Below are 24,562 nucleotides of genomic sequence, written 5' to 3'. Positions count from 1 at the left end.
AAGACGTCATAGTATAGTAAGGCCTAAAAAGTGAAAAAAAACGACATGGTATACTATGGCAAAAAAAAACACAGTGTAATAAGGCATAAAAACACCAGCAAATGTCATGGTTTAGTGTGGTATAAAGACGTCATAGTATAGTAAGGCCTAAAAAGTGAAAGAAAACGACATAGTATACTATGGCAAAAAAAAGTACAAAAATTACGACATAGTGTAATAAGGCATAAAAACATCAAAAACCGTCATGGTAAAGTGTGGTATAAAGATGTCATAGTATAGTAAGGCCTAAAATGTGAAAAAAAACGTCATAGTATAGTAAGGCCTAAAAAGTGAAAAAAAAACGACATAGTATACTATGGCAAAAAAAGTGAAAAAAAAACAGTGTAATAAGGTATAAAAACACCAACAAATGTCATGGTATAGTGTGGTATAAAGACGTCATAGTATAGTAAGGACTAAAAAAGTGAAAGAAAACGACATAGTATACTGTGGCAAAAAAAGTAAAAAAAACGACAGTGTAATAAGGCATAAAAACATCAAAAACCGTCATAGTACAGTAAGGTATAAAGACGTCATAGTAATTATAGTAAGGCCTAAAAAGTAATTATAGTAAGGCCCAAAAAGTGAAAAAAAACTACATAGTATAGTATGGCAAAAAAGTTAAAAAAAAACACAGTGTAATAAGGCATAAAAACGCCAGCAAATGTAATGGTATAGTGTGGTATAAAGACATCATATTATAGTAAGGCCTAAAAAGTGAAAAAAAAAACGATATAGTATATAATGGCAAAAAAAGTGAAAAAAGACAAATAATAAAGGCATAAAAACATTAAAAAACACAGTATAGCAATGCAAAAACACGTAAAAAAAACGCCATAGTATAGTAAGGCATAAAATGTCATAAAAACATCAAATAAACATGACAGAATACTATAGAAAGGGATAAAACGTCAAAATATGCCATAGTGTAGTAAGGCATAACAAATGTCATGGTATGTTAAGGCACAAAAGATGTCACAAAAAAGTTAAAAAACATTGTAGTATAGTAAGGTATAAAACATTATAGTATAATAAGGTATAAAAGATGGCATATTTTTAGTAATGCATAAAACGTCGCAATAAACTAAGGCATATAACATCATAGTATAGTAAGGCATAAAAAGTCATAGTATAGTAAGGCATAAAATTTCAAAAAAGTCATAGTAAAGCATAAAAAAGTTATAGTATAGTAAGGCATAAAATATCAAAAAATTCATATTATAAAAAGGCACAGTCATAGTATAATAAAGGATAAAAATGTCACAAAAATTGCATAGTATACTAAGGCATAAAACGTCATAAAAACGTCATTATATAGTAAAGCATAAAAAATTACATAGTATAGTAAGACATAAAAACATAGTATAGTAAGTTATAAAAAACTTCATAAAAACATCATACTATAGAAAGGGATAAAACGTCATACTATAGTAAGGCATAAAAAGTCAAAAAACGTCATAGTATAGTTAGGCATCAATAAGTCAAAAAACGTCATAGTATAGTAAGGTATAAAACATCAAAAAGATGTCATATTATAGTAAGGCAAAGAAACGTCATAGTAAAGTAAGATATAAAATGTCAAAAAAACTTCAAAGTATAGTAAGGCATAAAAACGTCCGAAAAGATGATTTCTCGTGACCGAAAGATGAAAAAATGTACACAATCAGACCAACAAGTCAATACTTCAAATTAGCTGTTTTATTTCCGTGCACAAAGGACAGATTTGGTGCAGGGTTCAACAAGTCTCTCACTGAATGACAAAACTTGAGCTGCTTATAGTATGTTGCTCTGGAGGATGAAACTAACATCTGTTGACCTCGAGACCTTTACCTGTGTTTCATTTTTATTTCTTCCAACCCCCTAAAAGGGATGCATGACTAAAGTCTCTGGTAGATGTAGATAAACCAACAAACAACAATATAACAATAAAACCCAGATGTGTAAAGGATCCTTTAGCATAGTAGACATTCTTCACATACTAAAACCAAAGTTGCACACATGCAAAACAAGTACCACCGTAGAACATCATAGAATAGTAAGGCATAAAAAACATCATAAAACGTCATAGTGTAGTAAGTCATAAAAAACGTTATAGTATAGTAGGACAATTCTGTCCTCCCCAAATATAGGTAGGGACATGTCCCTACCGTCCCCATGCAAACCTACGCCCTTGATCAGAACACTCATTTCAATTATCTTCAGTGGGAAAATGTTAATAAGTGCTAATGGGTCTGTGATTCCATGGTCATCGCCGACGTGAAATTCAATTCAAGAGTCAAAAGGGACCCATGCTGCACATTGGACCTTGAAGATACTCCAACAAAAGGCAAATCTGTAACCTGGACAATACTGTATTCAGAAATGGAAAGGGTAGAAACCAAGAGCTGCCACACTGAGGACTGAGGACTCAAATTAGGTTCAAAGCATTTATGTATGTATACTTTTAAACTGCCACAACAGATAATTTAAGCCCCCCTGGCATTCATAGGTATTATACATTTAATGAATGGATTATAACCCACTATAATGTAGTTGTATGCAGCTATAAAACATTTTATGTGCTTCTTAATGTACAGTATTTTTCAGGGGTTATAACTTCTATGAAGATATTTTATATTGTCCTTCATCTGTTTATACATCATCCTGCACTCGGATCACAGACTTAGGTGTAACCCTTTAGTAAACTGGTCACCATAGTCTGACCAGCTGTTGATCTGTGTGCAAAACTTTAAATAGTTAAAATGTAGAGAGAACAATACAGCTACCGTGAAATGTTTATGGTAAGACCTATTTTAGTTAAGATGTTCTCATTCAGTTGTTTTAATAAAGGCTCTGTTGCAGGAGAGTGCTGTTTAAATAACAGATTTGGGTATTAATGTGACTGTGGGTGTTTATTCAGCAATAATGAAAATATAAATGATTGTAAAGCGTTAGAATTTTCCAATAAGCAACCATGTCTGTTCTAAATGTTAGTCATTCTCATAATCCACCAGCAAAACTTGGTCAGCTTCCTTTAAATTTTTAATAAATCATTATTGGAAAGGTTATACAAGTTGATAAATAGTTTATAACTGGATTCTAGTCCAGCTATCCTGCAGCCCTTGTCTAGAAGGTAAGTGCTTGAACAGTCCATTAGAGAGGTCCCCCTTAAGAGCTAGATAGAAAGACAGTGCCATGTTTACATAGGATTGTGGTTATATTTATTCATTTCCTTACAGTTTCTTTGGTATTATAGTATAGCTATAACAGGGTGGGTCTGCTGGCATCACACACCAAGCTTCAAACATGACTAATAATCAATAACCGACACCAAGTGTTACACGCATGCGCAAAAACGGTGCATCCCTTAAACAAAGTTAAATTTCTCTAAAATAAAGACGTCTTAGTGCGTACAACGTCAAAAACTCGACATCTCGGACCCTCCCGTATTTGCGTCAGGCAGAGATATTTCGCTTGTATCTCAGAGCCTCACATTGACACTCGAAAAAAATCAAGGATATTCTGGAAGACGGAAGTGAGCGCTTCAGTTTTACAATTAAGGCTGTGACCGCTTCGCATGCATGTCAGTATTTGACTGTTTATTTACGTGTGTTATATATGCCTACGAGTTATTGCCGAAGATAGGTCAGAGCTTTCATGTGCCTCTGAGACTAGCTTCCTCCTGCGGTATGGCAGCGGCAGCAGAAGGGTCGGAGGACTGCAGTCGGAGCGGCGGCACTCAGGGAGCGGTAACAGGTGACGGGGAACCTGAGGAGGCCGAGGAGTTCACCTGCCCGGCCTACTGCTCGGAGCTCTCCCGGCGGCAGAACGAGCAGAGGAAGGCGGGGCTGTTCTGCGACGCGACGCTGGTGTTTTGCTCCGGCGGGGTGTCTGAGGAAAGAATCCAAATCTTAACCGCCCACCGCTCAGTATTATCCGCAGCGTCGCACTACTTCACGCTGCTGCTGGGCGGACAGTTTTCAGAGTCCGTGTCCAGGCGAGTGGAACTGAAAGAGTGGAGCTCGGAAACCGGACTAGATCCGGACACTGTGAGCAGTGTCATACAGTTCATGTACACAGGAGAAATCAGAGTGACCACTGCAAATGTGCATGAAGTGTTGGAACTTGCTGACAGGTAATGTTTATTTTTTTAACCATACATTTAATTTGAATCAGAATAAGATCTTTCCACTTGTCCTACAGGCCTTTTTATCTAGTGGTAAAAAAAAGCCATAGTTTGTGTACCTGCATCCTCATTATAATCAGCAGGTGTGACTTAAATAGGAGTGAGCACACCTGTGGAACCAGCTATTTAATTGAGTCTGCATGATTTCATTAAAACAAAACTAGAATCCAAAGTGCATTTGGCAGGACTGTGTGTCAGATTAACAGCCAAACTTTGGGTAAATGATGGGTAGAGTCTTTACTGATAGTCTGTATTAACTAGCCGGTAAATAATGGCTATTTTCATCATCAATCAATCATGGATGGATTCTGACACAACCAGCCCCTATAGGACAAACCCACCCACACTGAAAGAAGCACAAAATGACCACAAAACGCAGCCATCTCATGTTTGGTCATTTTACATCTGTTTGAAGATGTGTTGCATGCGTTTCTGGTGGTTTTGCATTATGGATATTTTGCGTCTTTTTGTAGCCGTTTTTTTTCTCTCATGGCCTTTTTTCGCATGTTTGTTGTCTCTTTTCCTCTCTTTGTGGTTGCTTTACATCTCTTTTGCTGTTTCTTGCTTTCTTTTTGCAGATCTTTTTCATCTCTTTGAGGACATTTTGCATGTCTTCATAGATGTGTTGTGTCTTTTGTAGTTTTGTGTCTCGCATTTCTTCGTTTTGCAATTCTGGGATATTTTTTCAGGTGAAGACAAGGGCCCCTTGACCCCTTGGGCTTGGCCTTTACTCAGTAGTCCTGTTCAGTAATCCATCCACGCAGTTAATCTAGGGCTGTGACTAACAATCCATTAAATCAGCTGATTTTCTCTCTCAATGAATCAATTGTTGAGTCTATGAAATGTGAAAAAAATGTCAAAAGTACCTGACACAACTTTGAATTTTTGACATATTTGCTTAAACCATAACATACTAATACCAAAGTGAGTTGCTAGAAATAGATGAGGCTCGTATTGGCACCTTGTGCATTATGTTTATGATTTATTAACGGCCATTCAAATCCGTGTTTTCATTTTGGCCTGAGTGGTTGTTTACGGCTTAAACAATGTGCTGCACTGACAACTCCCTTATGTTCCTGTGCTGTTGGACCTGTTAGGGCAGGACAACTTACACCTTTGCTATTTTTTATTCATACATGGACATTGTTGACTTCATGTAATTGGGATCATTGCTACGCCCGACATCAACCTGGGCAGAGGTCAGCCAGAATAACTAAAAAACGAAACCAATAAATACCCAAAGTATTTTTACCTCGCTAATTTCTGGCCCTTTTCCAGCATGATTTTATTATGTGCGTCATCTATCGGTAACTTCTTTGACTCTTTGCCATTGAAGCCACAAATTCCATACGTCTCTGTTCAAGTGGTGCTCGAAGCAATGTTCTGTCAGCGTTGAGTTTGAAGAGACTGAAGTAAAAAACAAATAAGTAACAACCTAACAGTCTCTGGCCTCCATATACCCCCATATACCCACTAATTTCGGTGTAAAAAGGGTAATAGTAACACCTGTGCTTTTCCCACTACGACACATCAATATGTTTCCTGTGAAAAATAATTATTTAATTATTTTATACAATTGATTGCAACATTTTATCGCATCGTCAAGGCAATTTGATAATACTACACTTAAAATTGTATGTTGATGTAGTAGTTTGAGGTTACCTCTTTATATGAAAGTCTGAGTAAAATCCAAGTAAAAACACTTAGATACATGTATTCAAGGTTATAGACCTTGATACTGCCAGACCACCAAGGCAAAAGAAAATTACTACATAGAAGGTTTTCTTACAGTGTCTTCTCTTGGGAATAAAATGTTTTTACACTGTTCATTACAGATCGTGATTTTTAACTTTAGATGCCAATGTTGTCTGACAATTCTGACTTATCCACACTGTTAGGTTCCTGTTGGTGCAGCTAAAGAACTTCTGTGGAGAGTTTCTGATGAAGAAGTTGAGCTTGTCCAACTGTGTAGCCGTGCACAGCCTCGCCCACATGTACACTCTGGATCAGCTGGCCCTGGGGGCCGCTGAGACCATTAGAAGAAACTTCCACAAAGTTATCCACAAGGAAGAATTCTACACACTGCCATTTCACCTGGTGCGAGACTGGCTCTCAGACTCAGAAATCACTGTGGATTCTGAACAAGAGTTGTTTGAAACCATTGTAAAATGGGTGCACCAAAATATGGTGGAGCGAGAGAAGCACTTTGAGGAGCTGTTCAGGCTTTTAAGACTGCCACAGATTGCTCCTTCCATCCTGACACAGGTGGTGAGAAAGGAGCCGTTGGTGGCAAACAGTGCATCTTGTCAGAAGCTGGTGTCTGACACACTTGAGATCCATGCTGTTCGCTTTGAGAGCCTTAAGTTAGCAGATTTAGAGCTCCATGCCTCCTACATGGCAGCGGTCCAGCCACGTTTTGGCCAGAACATGGATGTAATCATGGTAGTGGGTGGTGTTTCAGAAGGGGGAGAGTATTTGAGTGAGTGTGTGGGCTACTTTGTAGCTGAAGACCGTTGGGTCAACCTGCCACACATTCACAACCACCTTGATGGACATGCCATCGCAGTCACTGACAGCCATGTTTACGTGGCAGGCTCCATGGAGCCAGGCTTCGCCAAGATGGCTGAGCGCTACAACCCCAACTGCAACAGCTGGGAACAGGTCAGCAGCCTGACCTCTCGCAAGCACTCCTTCAGCCTTGCATGTGTCAAAGACATACTCTACAGCATCGGTGGTCACGGCAACTTCAGTCCCGGCTTCAAGGATGTAACTGTCTATGATCCTGATCAGGACGAGTGGCACAATCTTGAGCCAGCACCAAAAATACTACGAGATGTAAAAACAGTGAGCGTGGAGGATCGCTACGTGTATGTGATGGCCAGGACCCCTGTAGATATGGACACTGGGGATGGACTGAGCACTGTGACCAATTGCTACGATACAGAGAGTCACAAGTGGCAGGAAGTGGACTCCTTACCACTCATTGATAACTACTGTATTTTTCAAATGGCTGTTGCATCCACCAACTTCTACCACACAGCCTCCTGTTGCCCCAAAACCTACAAGGTAACAGTCGAGGCTGCACAGCAAAAAGTCAGCAGAAACATCTCAGACGACATCCTCGACAGCCTCCCTCCAGAGGTCCTGGGAATGGAAGGTGCTGCCATTTGCTACCTTGGTGAAGACATATTCATCATAGGCGGGTGGAGGAACAGCAACAACATGGACAAGCAATATCGCAAAGAGGTCTACCGTTACTGTGCTGAGAGGAAACGTTGGATGCTGCTGCCACCCTTACCTCAGCCTCGCTGCCGAGCCGCAGCCTGCCATGTTCGCATCCCATACCATTATCTGTACGGCTGCCAGCGCTTCCCCATGCCCCAGAACCTGGCTCGCCAGCGAGACCGCATGCAGCAGATGCAGCAGCTCCATCGACGCACACTCACTCTGCGGAGACAGTTGCAATCTCAGATTGAATGTTGAGGTCAAATTTGGCATTCTGCCTTGTCTAGCTAGCACTTCATCTGCTGATAAATGCCTTGTTTTTGCCTTTATTGGGGTGAAATGTCTGCATGGTTTATCGGGGGCTAAAGATTACACTGTTCAAATTGCTAGTATAGAGAAAAAATAAGAATTAGCCAGACAAGCTACTAAAAGTTATCACTCTTGCATAATCATTTTGGACTTGCACCATTAGCTTAAGCCTAACTTTTATTCTGCTAGTAAATTATATTGTGACATTTTCTAGCAACTTTGTTGATTTCACTGCTAAACAACTTAGCTTTGCTTTTTATATGTGGTCTGTTTTAACACCTAAGAGGAAATGATGTCAGGATTTGTGGTGCAAGTTAAACTAAAACTGACAGCTGTCAGTGATGCTGTCCTGTGAAATTTAGTAAGGTTTATGTAGAGATGTAAATTTAGCAAATTAAATGATGTCTACATTTATTGGAATGTAGGTTAGAATTAAATGGCACTTAAATTATCAGTGTGGCGACAATGAACATACTGAAACAACCAGCTAAGAAAAGAAAGCCTTTAACTTTTTACTGCTATTGCTACCTTAATCTACTTTCTACCTCCAATTTATTTGTTCATTATTTTTAAGCAAGAAATAAGTATTGAGCAAAGCACATATTGGGGATCAGGCTGTGATTAAATGTTTCACCCTCTTTACAACAAAGCTTATTTAATACACTTTTGCACTAGAATATGTGCACTAAAACAGTTTGTACAGATTGCAAAACACTTTTGTCATTCCAATGGATGTGTTTACATGTGAATATAATATTATTCAACCTTAATATTTTAGCCAGTCAAAATTTCCTTTATTTGATTTCCCAAGTTGTTACATATCTTGAATGATCAGACCAAGTACTACCATAATGATGATAAAAAATCATTTTTTGCAAAAGACCTTTTTCTTTTTTACATTTAAATTCTCTTATCCAATTAAATGTTATGACTGTGCTTTTGTGGAGTTATTTGGTTTGTTGGTTTTGGTGGACTCATTTGGTTTGCTCTGCCCTGCACTTCTTGCAGAATTTGATGTCTTGCTTTAAGTGAATAAGAGCACATGTTCACAATGTGTGAAACGTGTTGAACCAAGAGGCTGTTTTGTGGATATTTCTCATAATGTTCCCAGCTGTTTCTTATCAGTGTAGTTGAATTAACTGTATTTCCTGCACTGAAGGACCCTGAGTGTCAAATTTAACAGAAGTTTTTTTGTTTTTTTTAACTCCAATCCTCTTACTCAGTTAGTGTTGTGTGGACCAGTTGTTGAGCTCAGTGCGTTTCTCTATTACTGTTGAAAATGTGTTTGCCTGTGGTATCTCCTGCCAAACTGTCAATAACTATGATCTAATTAGGCTTGGTGAGTCTACCATTGATATGTATATATGGAAGGTTGCATTTTTAAAGAACGGGTTTGAAGCCATTGGGATTACTGCAGAATGCAAGAGAGTAGACTCAGACAGGCAGATTTTAGTGATTGGCAGTAGTATCACATTTGAGGCTGGGTTTCAAGTTCAGATATTTGTCCCAGTTTGATAACAGTAGGTTTTGGGATAAAGTATGATTTGTCAGTGCTATACATTCAGACTTCATGCAGCCAAGTTTACTGTGTGACATGGTGCCATTGCATTTGTATGTGCAAGAGCTGCAGGTGTAATAAAAGTTAATGCACTGAAATGTAGTTTGTCATCTCTGAAAAAAGTGCACTTTAATCCACCCAGCCATCTATGCATTCAATGTAACAATATCATGTCCAAAGGTTTTTTTTTAATGACTAATACTACATATTGTAATACACACGAAATCATAATTAATCATCTTTAATTTATGGCAGCTGTTGTACAAGCAGCATGCTGTCCTGGTGATTCAATATACATGAAGTCACTCATAGTGTCTCTATGTTACAATCAAGTTTTGCTCATACTTTTAGCTACAATATTTTCTAAAATACGGATTGCATTCACAAAAGACATTTAAAAAAAAAGTGGAGACCGTATCATACGAAAAAATGTCTTGGGACAGAATCTTGAATGATTAAGAACCTCTTTGAAAATCATCAGGTTTTTATGATTTCTTCATTATCATAGTTATTCAGTCATAGTTGTCAGTCCATCTAATGGTACACAGCAAAAAAGAGCTGTGTGTAATTAATTCGGCGTAGTCAATTTTCGAAAATGTAAACAAAATAAAGGCTAAATAAATTGAAGTTGTAGCACACTGAGGTACTAGGAACAAATATGCGGCGGAACCATGTATGCTTAGTACACATAAAACTGGGAACGCTATCGGAGCGACAAACAGAGACGTAAACAAAATCATTCAAACCAGCTGTCGACTGTAAAGTGGAACATTAATGCACTATTTATTAAATATTTAAGATATAAACAGCAGTCATTTAATACAATGCATTTTTAACGGTGAAAAGCAGTTTACACCTCGCTGACTCGTCTCCTCTCCGTTTGAAAATGGTAAGTTGTTAACGGTCAGCCGCTACGTAATCATTGCAGTCGTAGTCAAAGATGCTAGTAAACCTAGAAGTCAGATTTTGGATGGCAAAATAACGAAGGATAATGAGTTTTCAGTCAAATATAGTTGACCTTTGTATACCAGATAAAACATGGTGTGAATAAATGCATTTAAACAGAACTGTCGGCTGTAACCACAACCAAATTACACCATTATTCTCTCTCTATAAAATAAATCATCACCCAAAGTTTTTTTCTTGACTTGCCATGCAGATATACCATATTCCCTGGCTTTACACACCTGTGCGGACTGTACTGGCCATCTGGCACCAACTGATCAAGACCGAGGTAAAGAAGCTCCACTAAATTAAGAAAATGAAGGTTTCATTTCAGAAAGTTTACATTTGGTGAATTTATGTGCACTCACTAAAAGAAAGAAGAGACCTGTCCACTTGTCAGAAAAACAAATTATACTGAGATATTTCAACAACTTTGTGTTGTGTTGTGTTGTGTTGACATTACCTAAAGCATGTAACATATTCCGGTATAAAGCCCTCCTGGAATCTGCTTTTGCCGATATCACCCCCCTTGTCGTCTGTTCTCCTCCTTTCCGTGAGACTTTGTGTGGATAAACATGCATTGTAAGGCAGAACTCTTTTTGGTTCAGATCCCAGAGCTAGCAAAGGGCTCTGTGCTAATGAGGGAGCGCAGCAGAGTGGAGGAAACAATCAATGCCATGCAGCGAGCAGGTGCGGGAAACCTTCAGGTAAGAGCACTGATTGGAGGGCGCCTTCACATCATGCATGTTTGGAGATGTCCACTTGAGGAGTTTGATTATTTGACCAGATTACAGGATTGCATGTCAAACTCATTCCAGCATCATCAGGGAACTTGAGTGTCAGTCCTCTTTCATGAGATCATCATAATCAAATACAGCAAATGATCCCAAAACACAGGATTTTCTGGATAATTTTCTGGATATAAAAGGATGAATGTTGACACGTATGCTTGGAATGCTTAGACTAATTCTACATGTCTTCTGTGTCAATACCAAAATCTCAGACTTTGCAAGAAGACAGATTACTGAAATAACATAACCTTATTATATAAGCATAAACTATTATCTGAGAGTTTTGAGCCTTTATAAATAAATGCAAAAAGAAAACAACAAATGTAAACTTAACTACTGTATATTTGATTTAATCATGGATTTGGTTGCTTGCTGAGTGGCACAGTACTATTTTTTAGTTCCAAATGGCCATGTTTTCTCAGGTAATCTCAGACTTCGACATGACTCTGACCAGATTCGCTCACAACGGCAAGAGAGTCCCCACCACCCACAGTAAGCACACAGGCCACAAAGATTATCTGCATCATGGCCAAATGGTGTTTTTAAGATTTGGTAGAGTCTGGACATCTGGATAATTTGATCTGAAGGATTTATCAATTGACTCAGATTGTATTTGTGCATGTTTTATTTAAGTTACTTTGTCCTGCACCTGTGACTTGTTTGTATGAGTGTCTTTTGCTTTTCTGAAACTGTTACAAATCTGTTTTCCTTGCTTTATTCAGACATCCTAGATAACCGGTTGTTGATTAATGAAGACTGCACTCTGAAGGTAACTGTGCTACAGTCATAAGTGCAGTCCTAAGTCCATTTTACACCAGTATAGTTCTTCCCAATGCAGTTGCTGTTTGTTTTTCTACAATGACATCTACATGTTTGTGACAAATACAAATTTATGTTCACATCATGATTTGTTGATTGCTACCCTATAATTTTGCACCCATCACTGCAACATGGACCAACAAAAACATGCTGATACATCCAATTTAGTTGGTCTGTAAAGTATTGTTCAATATTTTGTGTTGGTTCATTGTAGATGAGGGAGCTGTTGAACACCTACTATCCCATAGAGATTGATGCAAGCCGAAGTGCTGAAGAGAAACTGCCTTTCATGGTGGAGTGGTAAGAAACATACAGATTTACCAATATAAGCACACTTCTCTGTTCTATAATTTACATACAGTTGACGTAAAATGGGACAACATCCTCATCTAAGTCCCCAAATTAGATGAAGAGAATCAAATTGAACAAATAACACAAAAAACACAATAATTTTTCATTTATTTATTGAGCAAAATGATCCAACATTAAATATGTTGTTGGAAGTATGTGAACCTAGAGAATTATCATTTAAAGGGCTGATTAGACCTGAGGTCTCCTCCTCTCTTGCAAGCAGTTCAGTCAAGGGAGCCCACCAACATCAGAGCTGAAATAGTTTTATAAGGAGGCATGGGCCAAAATCCCTCCAAGTCGATCTGCAGGACTGATCAACAGTCTCTGGAAACGTTTGGTTGAAGTAATTGCTGCTCAAAAAGGTCACACCAATTACTAACATACTATTACTAACAAAAATACTTAATGTTATTTGTTTAACTGTGTTCTCTTCATCTAGTTTTAGGACTTAGATGAAGGTCAGGTCAACTGTATGTAGAACTATGGAATATTTTTCACATTTTCATAGAACAAGGTTTGCTAACTTTCCAGCACCCACTGAATGTGTCACAAAATTGCCAAAAGAAAAATGTCTTTATTGTATTTGACTCTGACGTTGTCTTGTGCTGCTCTCTACAGGTGGACCAAAGTTCATGAGCTGCTGATTCAGCAGAAGATCAGAAAGGACATGCTCGCCCAGGCCGTTAAGGAATCCAACACTATGCTCAGGTACACACATTTTAGTCATTTTATATTTTCCTCAACGCGAGTGATTGGCTCCATATATGAGACAACATTAACATTTAGTTTGCTCTATTGTTATGCACAAGAAAACTAGCACATCTGAGGTGCTCTGTAGTGAAAACATTTAAGTACCATTACTGGTAAACAACAAAACTGATTAAAAAAAAGGAGCTTGGCATCAGCAATATCAAATACTTTGTTGACTTTAGATATACTGAACATGACATCAATCTAACTTCTTGTCATACTACTTGACAAATACATTATAGGAAGAATCTGCAATACTTTGGCAAAAACAGTAATTTAAACTAGTGGTGTTTTCTCATGTGTAATATTGTTCTTCAATCACTTTTCACGTTCAAATAAATGAAACAGTCTAGTTGTTCGTCAGAATCACTGCACATCTCTCAGCTCAGATAGTCATTGGTTCATGTGTCTCATCTGATGAGGTGTGTGTGTATTTCTTTAGGGACGGCTACAAAGTGTTTTTTGAACATCTGTCCGAGCACCAGGTTCCTCTGTTGATCTTCTCGGCCGGTGTTGGAGACGTCCTGGAGGAGGTGATCCGACAGAACCACGTCTTCCATCCCAATGTCCACATCATCTCCAACTATATGGACTTTGACCAAACTGTGAGTTGGACGACAGCTATGCAAGATTCTCGCTGATGTTGATAAATACAAATGATACAATACCATTTTAAATCTAATTCAATTTCCAATACAATTAGAGACCAAATATTATAAAGACAATGGAAAAAAAAGCTAAAAAACATTTTAAAAGGTAAAAAAAAATGTATACAGCAGGATCATTGGTGTATTCCCCATCATAATATTGACTTTCATCAGGAATGTTGTGATCATGTTACATTTCCTACTACGTTTTAGTGCAACACTCAAATAGATTTTTTTACCAGTCAAAGATCAACATGATGTTATTCCACCAACTTCAGTCTCTGTATGAAAGAACCTTTCTTGAACATTGTTGTTGATAAGGGCGTCCTGCAAGCCTTCAAAGGCCAACTGATCCACACCTTCAACAAGAGGGAAGGCGCTCTGTCACACGCAGCAGGCCTCAGAGAGCTGCAGGGTCGATCCAATGTGCTGCTGCTGGGAGACTCTTTGGGAGACCTTACCATGGCTGACGGAGTGTCTGAGCCCCAGAACATCCTGACCATTGGCTTCCTGAATGACCAGGTCTGACCCGCTGGTTGAACAGACTAATGTTTGGTGCTGGGATTTTTTTATGTCAGCACATCGAGTTATAGACATTGAGTTCTCATTGTCTGCGGTTTGTGTCTCAGGTGGAAGAGAGGAAAGAGTCGTACATCAACTCCTTTGACATCGTACTGGTGAAAGACGAGACGATGGACGTTCAAAACGCCATCCTCAGATACATTACCTCATCAAGAGACAACAAGTAAGACACACACCGATGGACCTGTTCACTCCATTCACACTGCATTACTTACCTCAAACCAGACCTAAAACTTGACTTTTTAACCACTGTGTCCACTAATGTGGTTAATGCTGCAAATCACACACACTCTGAACTCTTTTTTTTAATTTTGACATTTATTTGTAAGCTTAGTTTTGTAGAATTTGTGATTTCTATCAGCTTTGCAGCCAAACAGATTATTGTTGTGCTAGGCTATACGTTAATCGCTTTCTTCCTGCTTTTTATTTTGGATGTCGGGATCAAAACAGTAGAACCAGAATAACAATGCGCCACCTCATCAGAACTCAGTGAAGTGAGAATTTATATTGTATTGTTTCAAATAGATAAAGTGTATATCTGCAGCCCTCACTCCGAAAAGAAATCAGCAACTCAGCGATCTCTTAAAACTGTCAGTACAAATAATTTCTAATATTCTGCCTCTTTTCACTGCTTTTTAGCTCAAAATAGTTTTTTTTTTTTACTTTGTTGTTTAAAAGTACCAGTATTTAAAATATGTTCATGTACGAGCAAAGGCGTTACGTGTTTTGTAACTGTCCCTTTATCTGGAAAGTCTTCTACTTTATACTCACACTTCTCTGGTGTGTACTGTGTATTACCTCTGTGTACACTGCAGGTACTTGACGCTCCAGAGTACAGAGACTGTGCTGTACACATGGATCATCAGTTTATTTGTAGGGTGCAGATAACTTGATAGTGCTGTTATCAGTCTTTAAGCTATTATATTTGTCATTATGTAGGTTATTTTAACTTTTTTTTTTTTTTTTTTAACCAGGGACAGTGTAGGCAAGCGCTATAATACGAGTCAAACAGAAAGCTACAGTACATCAGTATTCCCAAGACGGGAATATACAATGTGGGATGTGCGTATTCCTAACAAATGTTCTCTTTGCACTGAAACACTGCGGCTGCTATACAGAAGGACTTAACATTGCGCTAGTTGCACTTTACTATAGGTGTAATACTTGTGTAGAACAAAAGATGAATAAGTACTAACTTGTAAATGTGCTTTTCTCAGCGAAAAGGTATAGTTCAATTTTATTTATCATATGGTGGATTTTCTCCCAATAAAAACCGGCAAAGTCACAGGAAATAATGAAAGCCTTGAATTCTTTTAGCATTATTAATATCCATTTTCTCCAACTTAAATTCCACTCGTCATCTTTTCTTTTCTTTTTTTTTTTTTTGCCCATTAAAGTTACAATCTGCCAGACTTTGTGGTGCAGGATGCAGAGTTACAACTACCCCTTTAAGCGTGACATTGAGAAATATTGCAACTCTGCATCTTCCACCAAAAAAGAGTGGGATAGAGTATTTTTATGTGCAAGTTAAATACTCTTTTTTTAAAATGATATCAGGCAATTACCGACAGTTTATCCATATATTGGTGCACAGATGCAGTTATTTCAGGTGTCATGGTTTTCTGTGTAGTGATACAAGTTGTAGAAAAACCGAAACCATGTTCATTTTCTTACAAACATTTTAATTAATGTGACTTTCAGGGACAAATAAAGGTGCTTGTTTTGTTTTCTGAAATACATACTGTCAAACACTCACACAACAACACACAAAAAGATCATCTGCACTGTTTTCTTGTCATTTAAAGAAAAAAAACTGTTCAATATTAAAACCTTGACGCTGTATGGGAAAAGTCTCTCGCTGCTTGTTTTTGTTGTGTTGGTGGGTTCATCCCTGAGAGAGAATAAAAACATTCATCCTCATCACAACTCTTCATGCCTCATTTCCCTTTCCTTGTCCTCCTCGACCTTCAGTTTGAGCTCGTTCTCTGTGATCAGTCCATCTTTATTTCGGTCCTGGTTGTGGAACATGTCAGTAACAACCTGCTCCATGGTCAGTCCAGGCTTTATACGACCTTTGCCCTCTGCCACCTGCAGCTTGATGAACTCCCCGAACTAGAAAAGGGTCAAAGAGGAATATTACTGATTACTGTGATGTGGTCAGAGTGCTTCATCAGCTTAGAGAGAAAAAGCAGCTCCTAAAACTGCACACAAGGAAGCCGGCATAACAACACTTTTCCCCTCACTTTTATCTCACCTGAGAAGTTCAGGGTCAACAGGTCAATGTGATGATGGTCGGGGATAGCCTAATATTTTAATGCCAGTTATAATTAGTGATCAATTCTTAATTAATCAAGCCTCCCCCGTCTTGTGAATGCAAGCTTCCTTTTAGTGCTCACAACTGGAAATCTGAACCTCTGCAGTACATAGAAGATCACTTGATGCGATCGAAAGCCCCAGAACAGCTACTAAATGGACCTTGAGGTGACTTTTTTTAACTGCTGTTTCCGAGGTGAAGAATACACTTTAAAATTAAATCTTTAAAATTATTTTGATGGCATGTACGTAGATCTGTGAAACCGCCAGCCGAGTCATTTTTAATACCACCACCAGATGGCGCCAAAGTAAGGAATTTATAAATCCCAGTGAGTTTTAAGCACCAATGTATGTTGGAGTTTTATCATTATGGAGCTCTTTGATAAGTGGTGGTAGTATTTGTACATTACTGGAGTATTTAAATTTCCACCACAGTTGTATGTGTGGTGTAATTCCCAGTTACTTTACAGATTATGATGTTGCATATAAAAACATGTTCGTCTTGCAAGATATAGGTTTTGAACTGGATGGTCTGCAGTAACCTACCTCCTCCTCTGGAACCTCTTTGTTCTTGTTGATGTCCAAGGCTTCAAACAGGTTTGCAGGAGTGTCCTCGAGCCACACAAACAGGTAACCAGGGGGCACTCCCTTCTCAAAGCTCACCAATTCAATATCAAAGACCAACACAGCACTGCTCGGCACACCAGTGGCTGAGAGACACAAAAAAGGCAGTTTAAGTTTGGTCTTACCTATTAGTATACGTGTGTATAATAATTACCATAATTAGGTAATTATATAATAAAAGGTAATTATTACTCATAATTACCTTTTCATTTATTGTCAGGGCGGTGTAGCTTGTTAAAAAAACTTTGTATTATGAGAGGGGTAGACGTAGGATTCAGTCACTGCTATCATTTGTTTTTGACACTGACATGAGCTTAAAAGTTTAAATCACAATTTCCTTTTTACTTAAATACAGAAATAAGGGTTTTAATCAACCTGTCACAGTTCAACATAAACTGATACTGTTATTCTTATATTTTTTGTGCTAGCTCTAGACAATTAGACTTGAAAATCTTACGAAACTATGGAACAAAGTATAGATGAATTTCAACAGACAACTGGTTCATATGTTTTGAACGTAGCCTAATAAGAGCTATTAGAGCTTGATAAATGAAGAATAATAATCAAACCATCTATCTCCCGATAAAAAAAAGTTGTTCGAAGTTATGAGGTAAAGCTGAAGTCTCACCTCCTTTCTCTCCGTGGCCCAGGTGAGGAGGCACTGTTATCAACCTCTTCTCTCCCACACACATGCCCCGCAAACCCTCGTCAAGCCCGTCGATCACTTTGTCTGACCCCAGCACTGCATCCTGAAGGTTCTCATAGTCATGTCTGAAGACAATGTTGATTACATGTTGGATAAATGAAAATAGATGTGTAATGTGCATTTATGTTATCTAAAATTGCATGTGATGATAGGGTGACTCACGAGGAAAAGAGCAGTGTGCCGTCCAACATGGTGCAGTTGTAGTGATACCAGACGAGGTCGTTCACCGCGGTGGTGTCGTTACACACTTCAGGCTTGTGGGTGGTCTGGATGTCCACTTTGTCGTTGGGGTTGTGGAAGTCAATGATTTGAACGTCAAAGACGAGTACAGCCGACGGAGGGATGACACCACCTGGAAAGACCACAGAAAATTATGGCATTTTCTTTGGTAACTCACAGTTTTGGAAACACTGGTCATGTGTTTTTCAGTTATACATAACCAGTCAATTAAGGGACTGTTAATGGTTATGTTATCCGATTAATATTCAGAAAATCCAAAGATATTCAATTGGCATAGAATATTTAACTGCAAAAAAAAAAAAAAAAAAAAAAAAGCACTTTTTGTTGTGTATTTACTAAAAGATCCTTTTCCCTTTCTGCAACAAGCAAAAAGAAAGATGGGACTGCTATATAGTCTGTTTTGACCAACAACACGAAACCAAGTTGTTCTCAAAATGCTCATTCACCAGGATTTTAATAGGTTATGCAGATGTGTATGTTATGTGTTATTATTAAATCTATTAAGTGTCAATTTGGGAAAGATTTTCATATGCAGAGAGCTTGTTACAAGCTACAAGAAAAAGTACAGTAATTCACCTGCTCCTTTTTCTCCATACGCCAGGTGTGGAGGGATGGTGACCCTCCTCCTCTCCCCAACGCACACACCAATCAGGGCCTGGTCCATGCCTGCAATCACATACCCCATCCCGATGTAGGTATTGTATGTGCTGTTTCTCTGGTAGCTGTGGGCAGTCGCAGACAGGGAGAAATAAACGTCAAAAATGGGTTGTTTTTTTTTTTTCAGAAATTCACAGACAATTACGTTATAATGCCAAAAATAAATTTTCTGTAAAAAAAAAGAGAAAAAAAGCGAAATCCACCCAAATAACCGGGGACCCACTTACAATCATTTTCATTGTCGGAATGACCTGAACTCACCTTGTGTCAAAGGTGACTCCGTTCAGGAAAGTACCATTGTAGTGGTACCGCATGTAATCCCCAACGATAGACCTGCGGGTGCACGACTCGGGCACCACCTGGTTCTCAACGGTGATGTTGTCCTTCGGGTTATGAATGTCCACCAACATGACATCATACACCAGGGTCGCCTGGGGAGGAATCTCTGTACCTGGTGAGCAGAAAGTGGAGCATTTAAAACTTCTGCTAATGTTCACAAAAAATACAAGTGGTTGGAGTTTTATTTTGGTGGTGGTGTTTTTTTTTTTTTTTTTTTTTAAATCATTTTCTATCTTATTTATGTTACACTATCAATTATTTCTTAACTCTGTTGTTGTCTTAATAAAACTGACATTGTGTTCCCTATATTTGCAGCTTTTGCAAGACAAAGATCATAGAATAGTAATAGAAATAGCTATATGATCTATATATTGAGCATAATATAACTATGATTGCTAATTTTACTGCAGGTGAAATATAGTTTGGAAAATTAAGATTTTTTTAATCAACCCCCAATTAAGGAACTAGTTTATAAAAGAGATGAGCTCCTTATTGCTTATCCTTACGGGATTATTATGCTGATCTCTTACTCTTAAAAACATTGGTCCATTACACTACTAGTGGCTAAAAAAAAAAATCTACAATGGTGCTTTGAGTACCATGAAGAAAAAAGTATCTCCAGTGATAAGCGATTGCAATTTTTGGGTATTTGCCTGTTGAATATTTTCCTTCTAACAACATTTTATTCCTCTGAGCTCTGATCCGATGGTGTTCAGGGTTAAATTGAAAAGCAGGAATAAGACATCCACACCTAAAGTAATTTTTTTTCTCATCTCCTGACATTTACACTCACCTGATCCCTTTTCTCCGTAGGCTTTAAAGGGTGGGATGACAATATTTCTGATCTCTCCCACACACATGCCCAGCAGGCCCTCATCCAGGCCCTTGATCAGCCAACCTTCCCCCACTAAGGAGTCGTGGGTCTGTTTCCTGATGTAGCTACGTAGGGCTCATACAAGCGCAAAGTCAAACACACAACTTCACACAGACAACATACCTGGGTGACACAATACAAAACACAGAAGAGCTGTCAGAGCTGGGTTTTGTTTGAGAGTTTGAAGTACACACTTTAGATCATTCAGTAAACATGTAATTTTGAGTGGGAAAACACCAATATTTGGCCAAGCCAGAATTCACCTAGATTCAAAAACGGTTCCGTCCAGCAGGGAGCCGTTGAAATGGTAACGCACAAAGTCGGTGCGCATCACAGAGCGTTTACAGTCTTTGGGAGTGGTGACAGCTTTGGTGACGACCAGGTCGGCTTTGTTCCACAGATCCAACAGATGGATGTCAAACACCAGGGTGGTATCTGGAGGAACCACATCCCCTAAAAACAATTAGATAAAGACATCAACACATGTTTATTGAACACCTGGTGGCGATTAGAATTAGAATGAAATTGAGACGAAATGTGACCATTTTGGCTTTTGATACAAATCTGTAATTGTTGCATTGCTTTGAATTTGTTTGGTGCTCAATTAAGTTTTATTTCCAAACTTAACTTTTTTTTTTTTTTTTTTGGTCTTTCAAATTTTTATATTAATTCATTATTATAACAATAGTATAGTTTGACATTTAAGCTCAATCGTAGATGAGTAAATTGATACAACTCTCATATCTGTATTCTAAATATGAAGCTATAGCCAGCAGCTAGTTAGCTTAGCACAAGGACAGGAAACAGCTAGCCAAGTGACAAACTCCACCTACCAACACCAATAATGCTTTAAATTAGCATTTTGTGTCCTGTTTTTTTTTTTTAATTTAAAAACATAATTTAAAAGCCTTTATGCTAAGCTACGCTTGTATTCAATGGAAAAACAGGACAATGGTACCAGTCTTCTCATAACTATCTCCCCAAGTCAAATTATTCCTTTAGAGGTAAAACACTGCCCCCTCTATAAAACAGGGCATCAGGTGTACCTCGTGATTTTTTTTTTTTTTGAACTGTCTTTCAGTGGCGCATATTACCAAATAAATCTGTCTGGGGTCTGTGGGCCTTTGCCATAGATAACAACTTTAGAATTAAGAAGGGCCAACCTAATCTCAAATATTAATGGCTGGTCACAACAGAAAATGTACTGTATTGTGCCATCCAAACTTTTTAAATGTTCCTTTAAAATCTGCCGTCAGTACAGATATTTCCTCTCCTGCAGACCACTTCACTTCACTATATAACATTTTTTACTTACCTGCACCGGTGCTTCCGTAAGCCAGGTGAGGTGGGATGGTGATTGTCCTGCGCTCATTCACACACATGCCCTGCAGGCCTTTATCAATGCCAGCGATGAGTCGACCCTCACCTAAGAGTCCGACCTTGGCGGCCCCTCTCTGATGGCTGTGAAAGACAAAGGAATGTGCGTGAACGTCTGCAGGGCAATGAGTGTCTACAGCTTTCCAAATAGCTCATTGCAAACTTGTTTTAATGTGTAAATCAGCATCTCAGCATTAATACATTGATTTACGACACTGTTGGGCTTTGGAACTGCTTTGAGGGCCTGATCAGTAGTTATCAACTTTGCTAGAAAATGACATAAAACTAAAATAAATGCATTCAGAATTCATTATATAAAGCGAATGAACTTACCTTGAATCAAATATTTTCCCGTCGACAAATGTGGCGTTGTAGTGATAACGAACATTGTCTCCCTCTTTCGCTTCTCTGGCACAGACCTTGGGGATGAAGTATCTGTCCACGACTACATCTCCTAACACAGGACTGGGATTACACTCTACGGGAGACCACGTAGTGAAGAGGAAAAAAACAAGGCAGCAGGCAAACATATTTGCAGAATCACGCTAAATAACTTAGAAGGATTCGAAAAAAAATAATGCCGCAATAGTGATAAATCTGATCAATTTTGGGAGCGTGGCTGTTTGCGTCCTTTCAGAGAGGGCCTCGGCTGCAGATGTGGAGCAGGAAAGCGGCGTCTGAAGGCTGTAAACGTGGACAATCTCCAGGTTGCTGTGCAAACTTTTTACCAGAGGGAAGGAACGACGGAGTTGGGAGTGGGAAGCGCCCATCAAACTCACCACAATAAGAAATGAGACCACTTCCGTTAAGCAAGGGACAAAAAAACAAAAAACACATTTATCCACTTTTACCATGAAACAGGAATTATATTGCAAATGTTAGAATGTGGATGGGGGTGTTTGTATAAATGGGTTTGTAGTTAATAAGATCCGATTTTATTATTAAGCATTTTTGCAAAAACCTTTATTTTCTGGTTTAACTCATTACGTAATTTTTCTACTACACAATGTGTCTAAGACTAGTTTCATTCATATGCCTGAATAATTGGTTATTCTTTTTTGTCCTTTCAAAAAATCATCCATCGTCCGCTTTTATTTTGAAAGAAAACCTGCTTATTGTTCAGCGGGGCTTGACTCTTCAGTACCGCTGCACACAGCTGCAGGAGCCGAGAGATCCGCCTCTGGTTCAGCCCAGTCAGAGCCGTAAAGTGACCTGAGAGCCTCAAGAGGTTCAGCTTTTTCATTAATGCCGTGAAGTTAAAGCAAAAATAACTTCACTATTTCCTACAACTACGGGAGCCTGTAGGATACATTTAAAAATAAATAAAGGATGCAACATCACAACAAAAATACTACAGATCACATCTGTAACTGTTAGTGGATTTAAAACTTCTGTTATAAATCCAAACAATAACCTCTATTTTCGATTTATCTCCACAAATGACAAGATTAATACATAAACATAAAAACATAACACATAAAATCTTTTATATTTTATATTCATAATTGTGTTCTATTAAACCAGTGGGTCTGAATGTGTGGTCCTGGGATCCCAGGGTCCAATGAATATGAAAGGGATTCCAGGGATAACCAGCAAAATGAGCAATAATACAGTTGCATTAAAATTCAACTGACTGGATACAGTTGTGTCTTGAAGGTACCTGACACGAAAATCACTTCACTGACCACGAAGAAAAACTGTACAAGGTGAAAAGCAACTAAAACATGGTCTGTACAGAATACACAACAGTTACTTTTTAATGCTACATTAGCAGCAAAGACATCAGCAGCAAAAATATTTACAATCTGCCTGATCATTAAGTAGGAAGGACTACCAGCCAGTTTCAAGTAAACTCATCTCTGCTAGATATCTATCATTACAGATTCTGTTGCTCACATTTCAATATTAAGCAAATCAACAACATCTATGAATTCCTTTAAAACTGAGCTCTTATAATTGTAAACGTAAACAATTTGCATAACTACAATACAAACAATTCGAAGCTAATGGTGTTATAATCCTGGAATATATTTCCAATGATTGTAATAAATGTTTCAAACCTGCAATAAAGTGACATTTTTACACATAATTATTACAAAGTGTGGGTGAAAAATTTCCATAATTGCTTCGCCCATTTGCCAAAGACCCCCTCCATACATACATTTTGTCACACATGGCAGCAGGCACTGAATTTATCTGATCAGTCTTCACAACAATTTCAATAAACGCTGACAAAGCTTTAATGACTAATATCAGCAGGAAAAGTGTAAAACTATTCATGTAACCATTACATCTTTTTAAAATGTGGCACACCAACAGAATTTCTAAACTGAACTGCGAGTCAGTTATTTCATTAGAAATTCTAAACTTCAACTGCTAAGAACAACTGAAATGTTAAATCACTCAACACAACGTAAGAAATGTTGACTTCCTCACCGAGACATCAAGGTGAAACATGCTCATGAAGACTATGCTAAAATGATATGCAGATATTATGTTATAGTTTAGTTCATCTTAGCATGCTGGCAACCTAAGATTAGCTTATTACCACTGAACACGTGTGAATGCCATTACTTTTGTATTTGGTCATTAACATAAATATTGCACAAATTTGATTTTTTTGATCAGATGGTTGCGCTAGAAGAAAAGTCAAGGGATCACCAAAGTCATTATGACACATTATGATAAGATGAACAAGTATGAGGAAGCAGTATGCAGAAGTATTGTGTTTTTTGTTTGTTTTTTTTGTTTTTTTTTATCTGGATTTTCACAACAGACATATAATAGATCACACAGTCACTGGTATTCAGATATGTTTTAATATGTATTTTAATATACAGTAATATGAGTATTTACATTGAAAGCTAATACTGATGACCTTCCTGTAGACTAGACAAGGTTGACGTCCATACTCTACATGAATGGTGCCAAAATCCTTTAATGAATCCAACTACGATGTGTGATCACAAACAGTGGCGATAAACACAACGTGACCTGAGCTTTCAGCTAAGTCTGTCCTTGAGTATTTTTTTTTTTTAAGATTGTTGTACAGTGTTTCGGGAATAAGGAGTAGTTCAAGTATGACTAAAGGGATACACTGACATTTAAATCAAGTTCATGTTGTCAAATTATGATTTTGGTATAATTTGCATTTCTTTTATGTCACTTATCTTCTTCAGTGAGGAATGATATTAAGATTTTTGGTTTAATAAACCTGATTTCAGCGGCAGAGACTTTCACTAAAGAAGTCT

General features: G+C 38.1%; 3 protein-coding genes across 4 annotated transcripts; 2 read left to right on the top strand and 1 right to left on the bottom strand.

Moving 5' to 3' along the window:
* The first annotated feature begins 3,417 nt into the window (after nucleotides 1–3,417).
* On the top strand, nucleotides 3,418–9,394 carry klhl11 (kelch-like family member 11). The gene is made up of 2 exons (XM_023409104.2): nucleotides 3,418–4,153; nucleotides 6,103–9,394. The coding sequence occupies exons 1-2, from the start codon at nucleotides 3,600–3,602 to the stop codon at nucleotides 7,685–7,687; spliced, it is 2,139 nt and encodes a 712-aa protein (XP_023264872.1). The 5' UTR covers nucleotides 3,418–3,599; the 3' UTR covers nucleotides 7,688–9,394.
* A 627-nt stretch (nucleotides 9,395–10,021) lies between these two features.
* LOC111657111 (7-methylguanosine phosphate-specific 5'-nucleotidase-like) lies at nucleotides 10,022–16,107 on the top strand. 2 transcript variants are annotated; one of them, XM_023409107.2, is made up of 10 exons: nucleotides 10,022–10,185; nucleotides 10,456–10,530; nucleotides 10,850–10,948; nucleotides 11,455–11,524; nucleotides 11,755–11,801; nucleotides 12,066–12,151; nucleotides 12,821–12,910; nucleotides 13,395–13,557; nucleotides 13,921–14,121; nucleotides 14,229–16,107. In XM_023409107.2, exons 1-10 carry the CDS (start codon nucleotides 10,183–10,185, stop codon nucleotides 14,346–14,348), a joined length of 954 nt encoding a protein of 317 aa, XP_023264875.1. In that variant the 5' UTR covers nucleotides 10,022–10,182; the 3' UTR covers nucleotides 14,349–16,107. The 2 variants fall into 2 exon arrangements, with proteins under 2 accessions (XP_023264875.1, XP_023264874.1); XM_023409106.2 differs by lacking the exon at nucleotides 10,022–10,185 and having other exon boundaries at nucleotides 10,450–10,530.
* fkbp10b (FKBP prolyl isomerase 10b) lies at nucleotides 15,843–22,030 on the bottom strand. Its single transcript, XM_023409105.2, has 10 exons — nucleotides 21,645–22,030; nucleotides 21,250–21,395; nucleotides 20,198–20,387; nucleotides 19,854–19,999; nucleotides 18,983–19,172; nucleotides 18,641–18,786; nucleotides 17,987–18,176; nucleotides 17,747–17,889; nucleotides 17,041–17,204; nucleotides 15,843–16,293 (listed from the first exon to the last, which is right to left on the bottom strand). The coding sequence occupies exons 1-10, from the start codon at nucleotides 21,839–21,841 to the stop codon at nucleotides 16,102–16,104; spliced, it is 1,704 nt and encodes a 567-aa protein (XP_023264873.1). The 5' UTR covers nucleotides 21,842–22,030; the 3' UTR covers nucleotides 15,843–16,101.
* Between the last annotated feature and the right edge of the window lie 2,532 nt (nucleotides 22,031–24,562).

The sequence above is a fragment of the Seriola lalandi genome, unplaced genomic scaffold (assembly GCF_002814215.2).
Source record: "Seriola lalandi dorsalis isolate HSWRI2012SDOR001 ecotype SW California unplaced genomic scaffold, Sedor1 jcf7180002054383, whole genome shotgun sequence".
In the NCBI taxonomy this organism is placed as follows: domain Eukaryota; kingdom Metazoa; phylum Chordata; class Actinopteri; order Carangiformes; family Carangidae; genus Seriola; species Seriola lalandi.
This window is presented reverse-complemented; position numbering and strand designations above follow the sequence as displayed.

Coding starts and splice junctions, on each gene's coding strand:
- klhl11 (XM_023409104.2), top strand. CDS start 3,600: ATGTCAGTATTTGACTGTTTATTTACGTGTGTTATATATGCCTACGAG. Junction 4,154..6,102: donor GTGTTGGAACTTGCTGACAG/GTAATGTTTATT, acceptor CCACACTGTTAG/GTTCCTGTTGGTGCAGCTAA.
- LOC111657111 (XM_023409106.2), top strand. CDS start 10,450: ATGCAGATATACCATATTCCCTGGCTTTACACACCTGTGCGGACTGTA. Junction 11,525..11,754: donor GAGAGTCCCCACCACCCACA/GTAAGCACACAG, acceptor TGCTTTATTCAG/ACATCCTAGATAACCGGTTG. Junction 11,802..12,065: donor ATGAAGACTGCACTCTGAAG/GTAACTGTGCTA, acceptor GGTTCATTGTAG/ATGAGGGAGCTGTTGAACAC.
- fkbp10b (XM_023409105.2), bottom strand. CDS start 21,841: ATGTTTGCCTGCTGCCTTGTTTTTTTCCTCTTCACTACGTGGTCTCCC. Junction 20,388..21,249: donor TTACGGAAGCACCGGTGCAG/GTAAGTAAAAAA, acceptor AATTGTTTTTAG/GGGATGTGGTTCCTCCAGAT. Junction 17,205..17,746: donor GGGCCACGGAGAGAAAGGAG/GTGAGACTTCAG, acceptor TGTGTCTCTCAG/CCACTGGTGTGCCGAGCAGT.